The following is a 13,130-nucleotide window of genomic DNA, read 5'->3' on the forward strand; positions in this document are numbered from 1 at the left end:
AAGGTACCTACTACAGCATGAAAGTACGATCAAAGATGATTTGCCTGCTATGCTATCATTATTAACGACGTATGAAATGACGGAACGCAACACTAAGGAATTGCGTGTCCTGAACCCAGTTGATGAACATCAGCAAGTGAACGCCATCATTCCGGCCAAGAGCCATTCGAGATTTCAACAAAACAATAGGCAACCTCAAGCCTCACGAGCTACTCAACCGTCTGGGGCAAGACCACCTAGTTGCATACGTTGCACTAGCATTGACCACACTCCGCCGAATTGTCCATATAAAGAATTTATATGCAACAACTGCAAGAAAGTAGGTCATCTGGGAAAAGCGTGTAACCGACCGCCCACGGAATTGAAACAACGACTTCCCGCCAAGAGAAGTTCAAACAACCAACGCCCAAAACGCGGACATTCGCGAACCACAGCAAATCATATAGCAGATGAGGACGATATTACGCCAACGGCTACGGTTATGGCAAATACTGCCGATGAAGCAGAACTATATCGGGTTCCAGTCAGGGAATACGCCATGTATCATGTTGATGATGATGTCATGGAAGAAGAACATTCCACTCCTATGAGTCTGGAACCACCACCCCCTGAGACCATTGTTTGCGCATTAAACGGCAAGGAGGTATGTTTTGAACTGGATACTGGCTCAGGTTATGCAATGATTTCAGAGGTTGTCTACAGTCAACTTCCTCACGTGCAACCATTACAAGACTTCCGCAAACGCTTAACGTCGTTCACGGGCGGAACACTTCAGATTTTGGGTTCCACGTTACTCACCGTCTCGTACCGTGATAATCAAGCCGACCTACCAGTTCTCGTCTTTCGTGGAGACCGCCCAAATCTATGTGGTCGCAACTGGCTGTTTTCAAAGCTGAACGTGCTACCACGTGTAGCAGAGTACTCGGTGCAACCGCACTCCGACGTCGCTTTTGGAGTAAACGCTATGGAATCGTCGGACTCTACGCCCTTGCAAACTATTTTGGATCGACACGCAGCACTTTTCACGCCTGGTTTGGGCAAACTGAAGGATGTCAAGGTAAAATTATACCTTAAGCCGGATTCGCGCCCCACGTTCTGTAAAGCACGGTCAGTTCCGTACGCTATGAAGGACAAGGTAGAGGAAGAGCTTCAAAGATTGGAGTCATTGCAAATTATAGAAAGCGTACCATACTCTGAGTACGCTTCGCCAATCGTTCCTATCCGGAAAGTCAATCAAGATGCTATTCGTATCTGTGCAGACTTCAAAACGACGATTAATCCCAACTTGGATATAGAGAAATACCCTCTGCCTAAGGCTGAATCTATATTCGCGACTCTGGCTGGATGCAAGTATTTTGCGCGTATTGATCTAAGAGACGCCTATAACCAGTTGGAATTACATGAAGACTCTAAAGCAATCACTGTTATAAACACCTCACGAGGACTATTCAGGTATAATCGTCTACCTTTCGGGATTGCCTCAGCCTCGGCCATATTTCAACGGGTCATAGAAACATTGTTCCGCAATCAAAAAGGCGTGTCACCCTTCCAGGATGACATAGTATTAGGGGGTGCGACCAAACAATCCCTCTTAAAGCTATTAGACCAAGTACTGGAAACGTTAGAAGTCAATGGCTTGAAACTGCGTCGCGAAAAATGCGTCTTTCTGGAAACGTCCATAGAATTCTTGGGTCATAGATTGGATGCACAGGGCATTCATCCACAAGAGGCCAAATTGGTCGCAATCATGAACGCACCTGCCCCTACGAACCTGGAACAATTACGCTCGTTTGTGGGTATGCTGATGTACTACGGTAAATTCATAAACAACGCATCCACCAAACTAGCACCGCTATTTGAATTGTACCAGAAAAATGCAATTTGGGTCTGGGAAGCAAAACACCAAGATGCCTTCCAGGGAGCAAAGCAAGCCCTAAAGGAATCTAACCTATTGGTTCATTACGATGTTGACAAACCGATCCACATGGCATGTGACGCGTCTCCTCATGGAATAGGAGCTGTCATTTCACACGTTGAGAATGGCATAGAGCGCCCGATCTCGTTTGCGTCTCGAAGCCTCACTAAGGCTGAAGAAAATTACTCGCAATTGGAGAAGGAGGCGTTGGCCTTGGTATTTGGTGTTACGAAGTATAAAGATTATCTTTATGGCAGAAAGTTTTCTCTGATTACGGATCACCAGCCTCTAGTATCGCTCCTCGCTTCAAACAAAGCTATCCCAGCGATGGCCGCTGCAAGAATTCAGAGATGGGCCATAATTTTATCGGCGTATACGTACGAGATAAAATACAAAAAGGGATCATTAAACGCCAATGCCGATGCGATGAGTAGGTTGCCGCTTCCTACTAAGGAAACCGTACATACACCTTTACCCGCGGAATACGTTTTCGCGCTCACGTCCATCGCAGACATGCCAGTCAGTTTAGCCGACTTAAGTAAAGCCACGGTCGAGGATCAGAATCTTCAGAAGATTAGCCACTACTTAACCAAAGGATGGCCACCAGCGCAAAAATTACCTGAAGCACTCCACGTGTATCATCGCCGTCGAGAAGAGCTATCAAACATAGAGCATATCCTGCTAATGGGCAATCGCGTCATCATCCCGGAAAAATATCGACAAGCAATGCTAAAAGAATTGCATGGATCTCACGAAGGGATCGTTAAGATGAAAGCCGTGGCAAGGTCTCGTATTTGGTGGCCGTACATAGATAATGACATAACCCGACAGGTTCAGTCATGTCATAGTTGTCAGACGCACGCCGCCATGCCACGAGCAACACACACACCATGGCCTCGTGAATCCAAACCATGGTCGCGGGTCCACGTCGATTTCGCGGGCCCAATAGACAATCAGTATATATTGCTCACTGTTGATGCTTATTCGAAATGGATGGAGCTAGACATCACGAAAACTACGTCGACTGAAGCTGTCATCCAAAGTTTACGTCCACACATTGCTCGATACGGCATCATGCCGACCTTAGTCACCGATAACGGTACATGTTTTGTCAGCCAAGAGTTCAAGAGATTCACGGCCATGAATGGCATAAAACATTTGACGACGGCACCATTTCACCCAGCATCTAATGGCCAAGCCGAGCGATCCGTTCGCACCGTAAAAGCTGGTTTGAGGAAGATATCAGGAGAGCCGCATCACGATGTGGATATTATTAATCACGGTCTTGCAGTACACGCACAAGGTACGCTGGCCACTCGACTTGCACGCTTCCTCATCAACTATCGACGGACTCCTACCGCGTCGGGCAAGTCGCCCGCAGAGCTCATGTTGGGCCGAAACATCTTAACTAGGATTGACCTATGTCATCCCCAGCACACCCCTAAAGTACAAAAGGTTGAGGACAACCAGAAGAAAACGTACAAGTCGGGAGATTTGATTTATTCTCGCAATCATGGCATGGGGCATAAATGGCTTCCAGGTACTATTCTCGAACCGTTAGGAAGAATGATGTTCAAGGTACAGACGCCCAAAGGTTACGAACGCAAACATGTCAACCAACTGCGTCCCAGATGGCATGACACTCATGCAGCGCCACCCGCCGATGAAACCTCCGAGGAATTTTCCCTCGAGCCGATCTCCATACCTGGACCAACTCCTTTAGCCGTTCGCAGTCAAGCCGGTACGCCTGCGCGACCAATATTGGCAACACCTATAGCCAGACCAGTTCCTACAGCAGGAAGCCACCTCACCCATTCACCACCGCGTGTGCCATCTCAGCGAGATAGCGCCACACCAACTCCCATCCTACCGGACCGTCCGAAGCGTAACACACGTCCACCGGCCAAGCTTTTGGACTACGATTGTGCTCCACGCTAGTTTCTACTCACACGCCTTCGTTGCGCCACGTTCGCGACCACCTTACGTCAACACAAAAAAAAAAGGGGGAGAAGGTAGTGAAGCATATAAACATTGTGAACTATAGCCGTTAGGGGGCGCTAAGGGGACGAGATTGGGGACTAGGGACTTTATGGACAGACCTCTCCAGGCGAGGCTCGCGATCAGACTGTATATTAATTACCATGTATCTTTCTTACTAACTATCATTCAAGTATTATTAAATATGTTCCTGTTTAATCATGACTCATTATTAAACCGACAACAGAACATTACAACTATCCTCGTAAATTTTCCTGATTTCCCTGACATTTACTATTTATTTGAAATTTCCCTGATTTTTCCCTGACGTTTGACGCAAAAATCAATTTCCCTGATGTTTCCCGGTTTTCCAGGTTTGTATGAACCCTGTGTAATGTTCTGTTTATCTTGTTAGCCTTGGCTCCAATATTTGAAGGAACTACGCTAAGTGAAAACGCTATAACGCGTAAAAAACAAATCTGACTTTTGAGGTCCAGCCGCAAAGTAGTTTTTGTTCGGTCAAGTGAAAACCATGCTTTATCCTCGAGAAAAGCTTTGTTACTAACCTGATCAGGTCTTCTGTAAGTAGAGTATTTATCGGGTAAATCCAACAGATGATAAATCACCGCGTCGGCTTCCTCAATATCGGACATATTATTGGTAACGACGCAATTTGAATTTGGGCAACCATACCGCAAAAACGATGTATTTCCAATTGGCAACGTGTAAAAGTTAATCGTATCAAATACACCATTCCACGGAGTCGCTAGCAGGATTGTTTTGGGTTTGACTCGCGTCATAAACGAACCCGCGGTAAATACGTACCCTTCAAACGATATCTTCCTTGGTTCGTAAATTTGATGAAATGGTAAATCTTTACCTTTCAATCGACGCGGTAATTTGGCGTGATTTACAAGACGTACTTCCGTGACGAATGGCAATCTTGTAGTGACCGAGGTACTTGTAGTAAATCCTTTAAACGGAGCATCAGCTAAGTACTTCGTAAACGCGACTACAAACAGGACGCAAGCGATTGTGGCGATTATTAAATAAAGTTGTTTTTTAAATAATTTCATATCTGTATCACCAGATTGAAGTTCACTCGAACAATAATCAAGAATCGCTTTATGTTTAACTTCCTACACACTGAGTAAAATGTGAAGGATATACGTTTGGCTGCGCACTATTTTTAAAATAAAAATGGTTCAAAAAGCCAGCAGGTGGCTTATGGATGAACAGCGGTGAACAGGTACAACAATCAAAATTAAAAGGGAGGGTAACATAAAAATCGTTAAGACCAGATAAGGGATAGATTTAATTTTATAAGTAGGAATGGAGAACGGTTTGTATTTACTTTAGGACTGTTCACGAGCTCGAGCCAGCTCGGGCTTGTGACGAGCGAGCCGAGTTCGAGCCGAGCCGCCACTTTTGCGGCTCGATTAATTAACGAACGAGCTTTTTTATGGTCGAGCCGAGCCGAGCCGACTCGCGAGCCGGCTCGCGAGCTTAGTCACTGATATAGTGCTTTCTTTTTAGTCTTTATTCTCTCCACCAATAGCTTTCCGATGTATTTTTACATGAAATAAAGCGTGGGAAAAATCTCTCGTCTCTAACCTTGAGCATATTTTACCGAGCGGGTTTTACTGAATCACTACATTCCTAAACATGAGATGGCATTTATAGTCGTTCTCAAGTTTGACGTTGATAGTAGCAATTTTTTTAAACATGCATATATTAATCGAGCCAGCTCGGCTCGGCTCGATCATTTTCGAGCCGAGCCGCCGTTTTTTTTTACTCGAGCCGAGCCGAGCTTTTAAAAAGCTCGCTCAGCTCGGCTCGTGAACAGTCCTAATTTACTTTAGTCCGACTCATAGCCCAGTTTAGAGCCCCTCCCTCCAACACGCAACGAAAAATTTAAATTATCTTACTGGCTCACTTAAACTACGTTTTGATGACGTTGCTGACGGGGACGGCGAAATGTCTTTTTACCTCTGTCGCCATGACCCGCCTCTTCTTTCATATCCCTCCGTCCCGTGGAAGGGGGTCCGGAACCTAGACACGCGCCCAGATTACTCTGCTCTCCATGCCTACTTCTAAAATTAAATTTATCCCTGATCAGACAAACAAATACAAGTAAGTTAGGAAAAATGTTAGGGATTACTAAGGCTGGGGCTAAAATACGCTGAAGGCTTAAGCCTAAAGAGCGACTTATTTATAATGGAAATTAGTTCCGAGGGCAAAAACAAAATACGCCAGGTGAAAAGTAGTAAGAGCTCGAGGCATTAACAGGTGACCGCAGGTACGCGTGTTTGAGCCACGGGCGAAAAATAGGGAAAATTCTAGGTCGAGGTTAGCATTAACGAGGTCATAGATTATAAATTTCGAGACCCCTCTTTTAATAAGTTGCCAAGTAGTTGTGAGGCCGCGAAGAACGTACGGACACGCTATTTACAGCCAGAAAGGGCCGTAGTGAGAAAGCATTGCATGGAGGGCGCACCACCATCGCGAGTAGTAAAATCAACAATTTTGTGTGTCAACTAGAACTGGAGGCTGGAATCGCAAAAATATTTGGTCGCCCGACACTTACCATCCTTGGCAGCAGAAAGAGACCAGTCGATGAGTCGGTAATTAAGGTCTCCAAGGAGGAGTAGAAAATACTGATTATTATCACAGTCGGTGGCATATCCAAAAAGCTTTATTGCGATATCACATTAACACCCGCGTGCTTTAAAAGAAATAGGTTAAAAATGTGGTAGTATCCCGACAAATGGGTAAAGGACGTTTCTGAAAGGTTTGTAAGATATTAAGGGGGTGTTCTTTGGGCGATTTCGAGTATTTTCTGAGATATTTTGCAGTCCGGGGCCATCATTTTCAAATTATTTTTGGAGTATTTTACGGATGATCCCTCAAATTTAAAGGGCTCCTTCGGACCCTTAGACACATGGCCCCGCGGATTTCCATCCCCTCTTCATAGACGATCTTCCTCAACACTCCCTCTCTCTGGCTAGGTAGGGGGGTTCGGAAATCCGCGGGGCCATGTGTCTAAGGCTCCGAAGGAGCCCTTTAATTTAATACAACTCTTGAAATATGTTAAAACGCGTAAAATTACAAAATAAAAAAAGGCTTAAAGAACAATAATTAATATATTATAATCAAATCTACTCATAAGTCTATATCACTAGCAATTAAATACAACTGAAACTATAGAATCTAATCAACATAAATAAAGGCTTTTTCTTTGGCATCCCATGTCCTGCATTGCGCCTCATCCATCCACCATTTCTTCAAATCCAACTTCACAGTCGGTTTCTTAAGAGGTTCGTGTAGTTTATCGCAGAGATAGCACATCCAAGGATGTAAGTAAGACTTGTAGGTCAGTTTCCAGTGAAGGAACTTTGAGTATTTGTCATGATCACTAGATAATTCCTTCAAATACCGTCCTAATTCCTTTGGTTCTGGATACTTTGTAGCGTCAATGAACCCACCAATAGGACCAATCTCGTTGTAATTCGCACCACCGTAGACAATTGGAACAATATCGTACTCCAATATGTTGAAGTATTTTTCCGTTACGTAGTCCTTACAGATTGAGTTCTCAAATGATAAGTAGAATTTGTAGGACTTTAGGACATCTTCGTAACAAACCGAAGACTGGGATGGGAAGCACTTTTTAGTGCCGCATAAACCGTAAATGTCTACTTGTACCGATTTGTTCAGTTCCTTTACGTAGTCCATTCGGTGACTAGGAACGTTGCAATCACTGACGAACCAAACGATGTCTTTCTTCTCAACGAAGGGTACCTTATTAGTATCTTCTACTGAAGACGACGTCTTGTCAACTTTGGGTCCGACGAAACCGTATTTAATAATGACATCCGAATCATCGCGGTAACTCATAGTCCAATTGAAAACTCCGTAATATTTCGTTAGATCTATGTTGTTCGCGCGTATTCGCCAAGGGGCTTCCAGAATATACGCGATCCAGATCTGATCTGGATCTCTGTAGTCGGGTAAAGTGTTGGGTAAGTCCAATAAGTGGAACAACACCGCGTCAACATCAGATATTTGGGTTTGATCTTTTGTTACGAGACAATTACTATTAGGACAACCGAAATGCGTGAAAGAGGTATCGTCAGGACGTAAGAAGTAATAGTTTATCGTAGTCCAGATACCATTCCACGGTGTCCCCAATAAGATTGTTTTTGGACGTTTGGAAGCCGTTTCCCGAGTACCTTTAGTGTAGTTGTAACCAATGAAAGATACTTTTCTGGGTTCAAATACTTGATGAAAGGCTAGTTTTTTGCCCTTAAATCTTGCTGGAAACTTCAAGTGTTCTAAAACACTGTTTGGTCCTTGTCCAGTTGGTAGGGGACCTACATCATTCGTTAAACGCTGAAGTTCGAAGTAGTCACCAAGCTCGAAGAAACGGTAAACAAAAATGCCAGAGACAAAGAGTATAAACGAAAGGGCTAAGAAATGTTTCAAGCGACATTTGCGAAAAGGCATAATGGACATGATCCGGTTTTTAATAGTCCACGTGGTTAGCGTGTATCATATTTTCAGTGTTAGAATTGTATCTGAAACGATTCAAAGGTAGAAACGTATTAAACCTTAACAAGACGACCCAAGGACTCGTAATAGTAGCCACATCGTACGAGTGAATAGCCCCTCTATACCCTACCCTAATGAGTGGATAAACCCCTCTATACCTTACCCTAATGAGTGAATAGCGCTATCTTTTACAATGCTTAAATGATTTACCGTGCATAAAATCAGAGTGAGTAGCCCCTCAATGCCCTCCCTAAACAGTGATAAAATTATTACCCGTATAAATTTACTTATGCCGTAATTGTAATATTCCAGCGAATCGAAGAACAGACAGTTTTAGTGGTTATCCCGTCAATGAGTTTACAACATAGACTTACGCCGATGCACAATAAATTTCTAACATTACGTACTTAACGCTCAATTAATACACGTACAGAAAGCTTTAGTTTATGACACAGACTTATGCCGACACATAATTTTCGCATATTATAAAGTTTCTAACATGAACTTCTGGCCAGAAGCGTTTGAAAGAGAAAGAATTCGGTAAAACACCCAATAATTGTAATATCTCGGTGCCTTAAAACCATTTTAAAAAGAACGTCAGTAAATACTTGCTTTTGCTTTCAAAATTTCCCTCGATTTCTTTGTATGTTGAAATAGGGGAGCGGTCAAACTCTTATTGCCGACGGGTGAGAGGAATTTTTTAAGGGAGAGTATATGGCTTAACCTAACTATCATAATTCCCTTCCTTTTAAGTAGACGAACGAAAAATATCAACTTCACCACAATTCTCTCCCTTTCACTTCAATGACGATCGAAAAATTTTATACTGCCAAAGGCGCTACTGTGACACTCCTACTACTACTACTACAAGAACAACAGAGCCTCATCGTAGATGTACATCATACGATGTAGCTAAAAAGAGGTCCGAACACAATCCCTTGCAGCTTCACAACCCTACCACTCTTGCCTATCACAAATAAGCAAGGCTATATGTAGAGTGGTACTGAGAAGGGAGGAGTTACGGGGACGTGACGTCAATATTGGTAGTCTCAACATGGCCTGAGTTGACGACTTCCAATATGGTCGCCAAAACCGAGGTAAGATAAAGGAGGGTGTGACGACACGAGAAAGTTCGTTGTAGCAGACAATTAAACGTAGTTTTAAAAATGTAGGCCCCCTAGAAGTAAAATGTTCTATTCCCTTACGTCATTTTCCACCCAGATCTGAAACTCCCCGATAAATTAATTAATATAAATTATCGCTTAGGTAACTCGAATAGGAACAAGGCAGTATTACGTCATGAAACCTCGCTCTAAAGTTCCACTCCAGCGAGTATAGGCTATAGGGAGCTAACAACTGGCTACGGGGAAGAGATAGTCTGACCATGGATAAAGAATGCGCGTGATTAAATTTGTTTTCACGCTATAGGATAGGCAACTCCCTATCTCGAACGACAGCTTATTCTGTATATTCTCTGTTACAACATCGGTTGTCAGCAAGCGCAAACCTAAGGTCTCTATGTAACGTAGCTTTGTACGTGCTGTCAAGAGACCAAAAACTTCAGGATCTTCAGGATTTAAAATATCCGCGAGTTTTTTAGCTCGGGTGCGCGGACCAGAGATATTAAAAAAGGAATTTCAATATTATGGAGATATCTGGTTTTCTATTTAATTTTTTGATTTTCTTGGGAAGCGTTTTCGGCCTAGTTCCTTGCAATTAGGGAAAAATCGAGAACGTTGGTTTAAAGAGGACATTTTGCTCTATTAGATTCTCGATGTCCAAGAAGCTCTCTTATTTACAACCGGAGATATTAAAAAAGTTATTTCAATATTATGGAGATATCTGGTTTTCTATTTAATTTTTTGATTTTCTTGGGAAGCGTTTTCGGCCTAGTTCCTTGCAATTAGGGAAAAAATCGAGAACGTTGGTTTAAAGAGGACATTTTGCTCTATTAGATTCTCGATGTCCAAGAAGCTCTCTTATTTACAACCGGAGATATTAAAAAAGGAATTTCAATATTATGGAGATATCTGGTTTTTTAATTAATTTTTTGATTTTCTTGGGAAGCGTTTTCGGCCTAGTTCCTTGCAACTAGGGAAAAATCGAGAACGTTGGTTTAAAGAGGACATTTTGCTCTATTAGATTCTCGATGTCCAAGAAGCTCTCTTATTTACAACCGGAGATATTAAAAAAGGAATTTCAATATTATGGAGATATCTGGTTTCTATTTAATTTTTTGATTTTCTTGGGAAGCGTTTTCGGCCTAGTTCCTTGCAATTAGGGAAAAAATCGAGAACGTTGGTTTAAAGAGGACATTTTGCTCTATTAGATTCTCGATGTCCAAGAAGCTCTCTTATTTACAACCAGAGATATTAAAAAAGGAATTTCAGTATTATGGAGATATCTGGTTTTCTATTTAATTTTTTGATTTTCTTGGGAAGCGTTTTCGGCCTAGTTCCTTGCAATTAGGGAAAAAATCGAGAACGTTGGTTTAAAGAGGACATTTTGCTCTATTAGATTCTCGATGTCCAAGAAGTTCTCTTATTTACAACCAGAGATATTAAAAAAGGAATTTCAGTATTATGGAGATATCTGGTTTTCTATTTAATTTTTTGATTTTCTTGGGAAGCGTTTTCGGCCTAGTTCCTTGCAATTAGGGAAAAATTCGACAACACTAGTTTAAAGAGGACATTTTGCTCTATTAGATTCTCGATGTCCAGAAGTTCTCTTATTTACAACCAGAGATATTAAAAAAGGAATTTCAATATTATGGAGATATCTGGTTTTCTATTTAATTTTTTAATTTTCTTGGGAAGCGTTTTCGGCCTAGTTCCTTGCAATTAGGGAAAAAATCGAGAACGTTGGTTTAAAGAGTGAGCACAAAAATAGTGCTCCCTGGTCGGAGATAAGGGAGTTGCCTATCTCAGTTGTGACGTCAGTGCCTAGGTAAAACGTCACGGACTTAGCTTTGGCAGTGAGCCGACATGTTTGGTTTTGGTACCGCTTTGGTTCTATGGGCAAATAGCATGGGTGAAGTCACACTAAGACTTCTGAGATAGTTCTATTGGGTAAAAAATTTCCTCACGCGCATCCTTTAATTGCGGCTACTTTCTGTTTTAATTATTTTACAAGAAAACTATGAAAGAGAAACTTTCGAAACTTTGCACTAAAATAAAAAGCCTTATTTTGCACATCTTATTGCCGTAAAATTAGCGTTTTGAGGCCAATTGGGAGCTTCTAGAGCGTGGGGAACTAAGGTGATGGAGTAAACATTTTTCTGAAAAACCAATTTTATTGTTTCTGACTGAGGGTGCTAAACACGAATAACTACTTTATTTTCGATTTTAAAACTGACCCGGTAAACTGCACTTAAGGTACCTAATTTAATTAATAATTATCAAAAATAATTCTTACCCTAAGGTTTATCTTATGAGATGTCAATTGTCAGTGGAAGTCAAAATGCGAATGATGATAGCGGATAGCGGCCGGCGAGCTCCTTACACTTTACAGGAGTGGAATGTAGCAGACAGATAAGCAGACAATCCAAATATTTTTCCCGCTCGAGACTCAGGAACGGAAATAAGCACAAGACCGTGTATTAAAAATTCGACCAACATGGAGTAATATTATAGGAGGCCACGATTTATTGCTTTTATAAAACAAGAAAATTTTAAAGAAATTTTATATGATAATAAAATAACTAATTATTTAAGAATATCATTTTATTTCAATTAATATCATATTTTACATTGTTAGTTAAGGGATTTTAAAGTTATTACTAATAAAGAATTAGGTTTCTTTTACAATAAAAATGCAAGCCAAGCAGCGATAAGTAAAGTTCCCCCATAAGGAGTAATTTTCTTGAACGTTTCATCACCACGTAGAGAATAATTGTAGCAACAACCACAAAATATAGTCATGCCAGCTACTAGCAATGACCCAACCTAATAATATACATTATTTAAACCTAAAGTTCCGTAGCAAAAAATGTTTATAACATTGTAGCTTACTAAAATGGGTTTCCCAGCAAATGGAACAGCTAAAAGTGCTAAAGTATGAATAAAATGGTACTGATTAGCTATTTTGAAGGTTTCCTTTACACTTGGTTGCTTCTCAGGGTCTTCTTTACGCCTTAAAAGCGCTGGAAATCAATCAATTCAATTGTAAATATAGACTAGTGGCACCCCATGTTATTTTCCCATAGACCCTAATGCAGTCAAATCTGGGAGACTGCCATTACTCTATAGTTGAGTTTACTAACCATGTTCATAATAATGAGGCATAAAATTTACTTACTATGGGAACCATACGCTCCTAATCCTACAGCAATAGCTCCGCTTATACCTGCTAGCTTAATAAAAACGCCAGCATTTCCCAAAGTAGCCAACATTTCTTTAAAATTTGGTGGTTGAACTACTACAGGTACTGGTGATTTTCCCAAGCCCAAATACGGTTTAACAACAGTGACAAGGTTTCCTGGATGAACGTAACTTAAGCCTTGGCTTACGTAGTTCATAATTTAACAAAACTATAAAAAAATTCACGTTTTAAACGTCCCGAACGAAAATTATTTCAGCAATAATTAAGAAACACAAATGACTTCACAATTTCGATGGTGTAGCAGACGACACGTCAACTTCGGACTTTTATGGCGAATTCCACTGGGTCCTCCCGGAGCGCTCCCATG

At 41.6% G+C, this 13,130-nt stretch overlaps 3 protein-coding genes and 2 long non-coding RNA genes across 5 annotated transcripts in view; 2 read left to right on the forward strand and 3 right to left on the reverse strand.

Annotated features, from left to right (window-relative positions):
* LOC149625199 (uncharacterized) overlaps positions 1-4,615 on the forward strand; it is a 16,239-nt gene extending 11,624 nt beyond the window's left edge. Inside the window, exon 3 of the long non-coding RNA XR_016374571.1 lies at positions 4,507-4,615. This is a non-coding gene — a long non-coding RNA (uncharacterized LOC149625199). The remainder of the gene's footprint in view (positions 1-4,506) is intronic.
* LOC149625200 (lewis-type alpha-(1,3)-fucosyltransferase-like) overlaps positions 1-4,692 on the reverse strand; it is a 7,362-nt gene extending 2,670 nt beyond the window's left edge. The window contains exon 1 of the mRNA XM_089851978.1: positions 4,459-4,692. Coding sequence (XP_089708104.1) covers positions 4,459-4,692 — 234 coding nt within the window. The remainder of the gene's footprint in view (positions 1-4,458) is intronic.
* A 1,877-nt stretch (positions 4,693-6,569) lies between these two features.
* Positions 6,570-8,899, reverse strand: LOC149625201 (lewis-type alpha-(1,3)-fucosyltransferase-like). Its single transcript, XM_089851996.1, has 2 exons — positions 8,717-8,899; positions 6,570-8,469 (listed from the first exon to the last, which is right to left on the reverse strand). The coding sequence occupies exon 2, from the start codon at positions 8,405-8,407 to the stop codon at positions 7,103-7,105; it is 1,305 nt and encodes a 434-aa protein (XP_089708122.1). The 5' UTR covers positions 8,408-8,469; positions 8,717-8,899; the 3' UTR covers positions 6,570-7,102.
* Positions 8,900-9,067: 168 nt separating this feature from the next.
* Positions 9,068-12,158, forward strand: LOC149625202 (uncharacterized). The gene is made up of 2 exons (XR_016374572.1): positions 9,068-9,540; positions 11,864-12,158. It is a non-coding gene; the product is annotated as an uncharacterized LOC149625202 (long non-coding RNA).
* Positions 12,148-13,090, reverse strand: LOC149625203 (transmembrane protein 256 homolog). Its single transcript, XM_089852000.1, has 3 exons — positions 12,740-13,090; positions 12,454-12,584; positions 12,148-12,387 (listed from the first exon to the last, which is right to left on the reverse strand). The coding sequence occupies exons 1-3, from the start codon at positions 12,957-12,959 to the stop codon at positions 12,244-12,246; spliced, it is 495 nt and encodes a 164-aa protein (XP_089708126.1). The 5' UTR covers positions 12,960-13,090; the 3' UTR covers positions 12,148-12,243.
* Positions 13,091-13,130: the final 40 nt, after the last annotated feature.

This window comes from Phalangium opilio, unplaced genomic scaffold, assembly GCF_054372755.1.
Source record: "Phalangium opilio isolate 3A_F unplaced genomic scaffold, DU_Popi_V2 ptg000105l_1, whole genome shotgun sequence".
Lineage (NCBI taxonomy): Eukaryota > Metazoa > Arthropoda > Arachnida > Opiliones > Phalangiidae > Phalangium > Phalangium opilio.

Excerpts from the sequence above, each read along its gene's own strand:
- LOC149625203 (XM_089852000.1), bottom strand. The coding sequence starts at position 12,959 with ATGAACTACGTAAGCCAAGGCTTAAGTTACGTTCATCCAGGAAACCTT. Across the intron at positions 12,585-12,739 it reads AGGAGCGTATGGTTCCCATA|CGCTTTTAAGGCGTAAAGAA; the intron begins GTAAGTAAATTT and ends ATTGATTTCCAG. Across the intron at positions 12,388-12,453 it reads TTGCTGGGAAACCCATTTTA|GTTGGGTCATTGCTAGTAGC; the intron begins GTAAGCTACAAT and ends GTATATTATTAG.
- LOC149625201 (XM_089851996.1), bottom strand. The coding sequence starts at position 8,407 with ATGTCCATTATGCCTTTTCGCAAATGTCGCTTGAAACATTTCTTAGCC.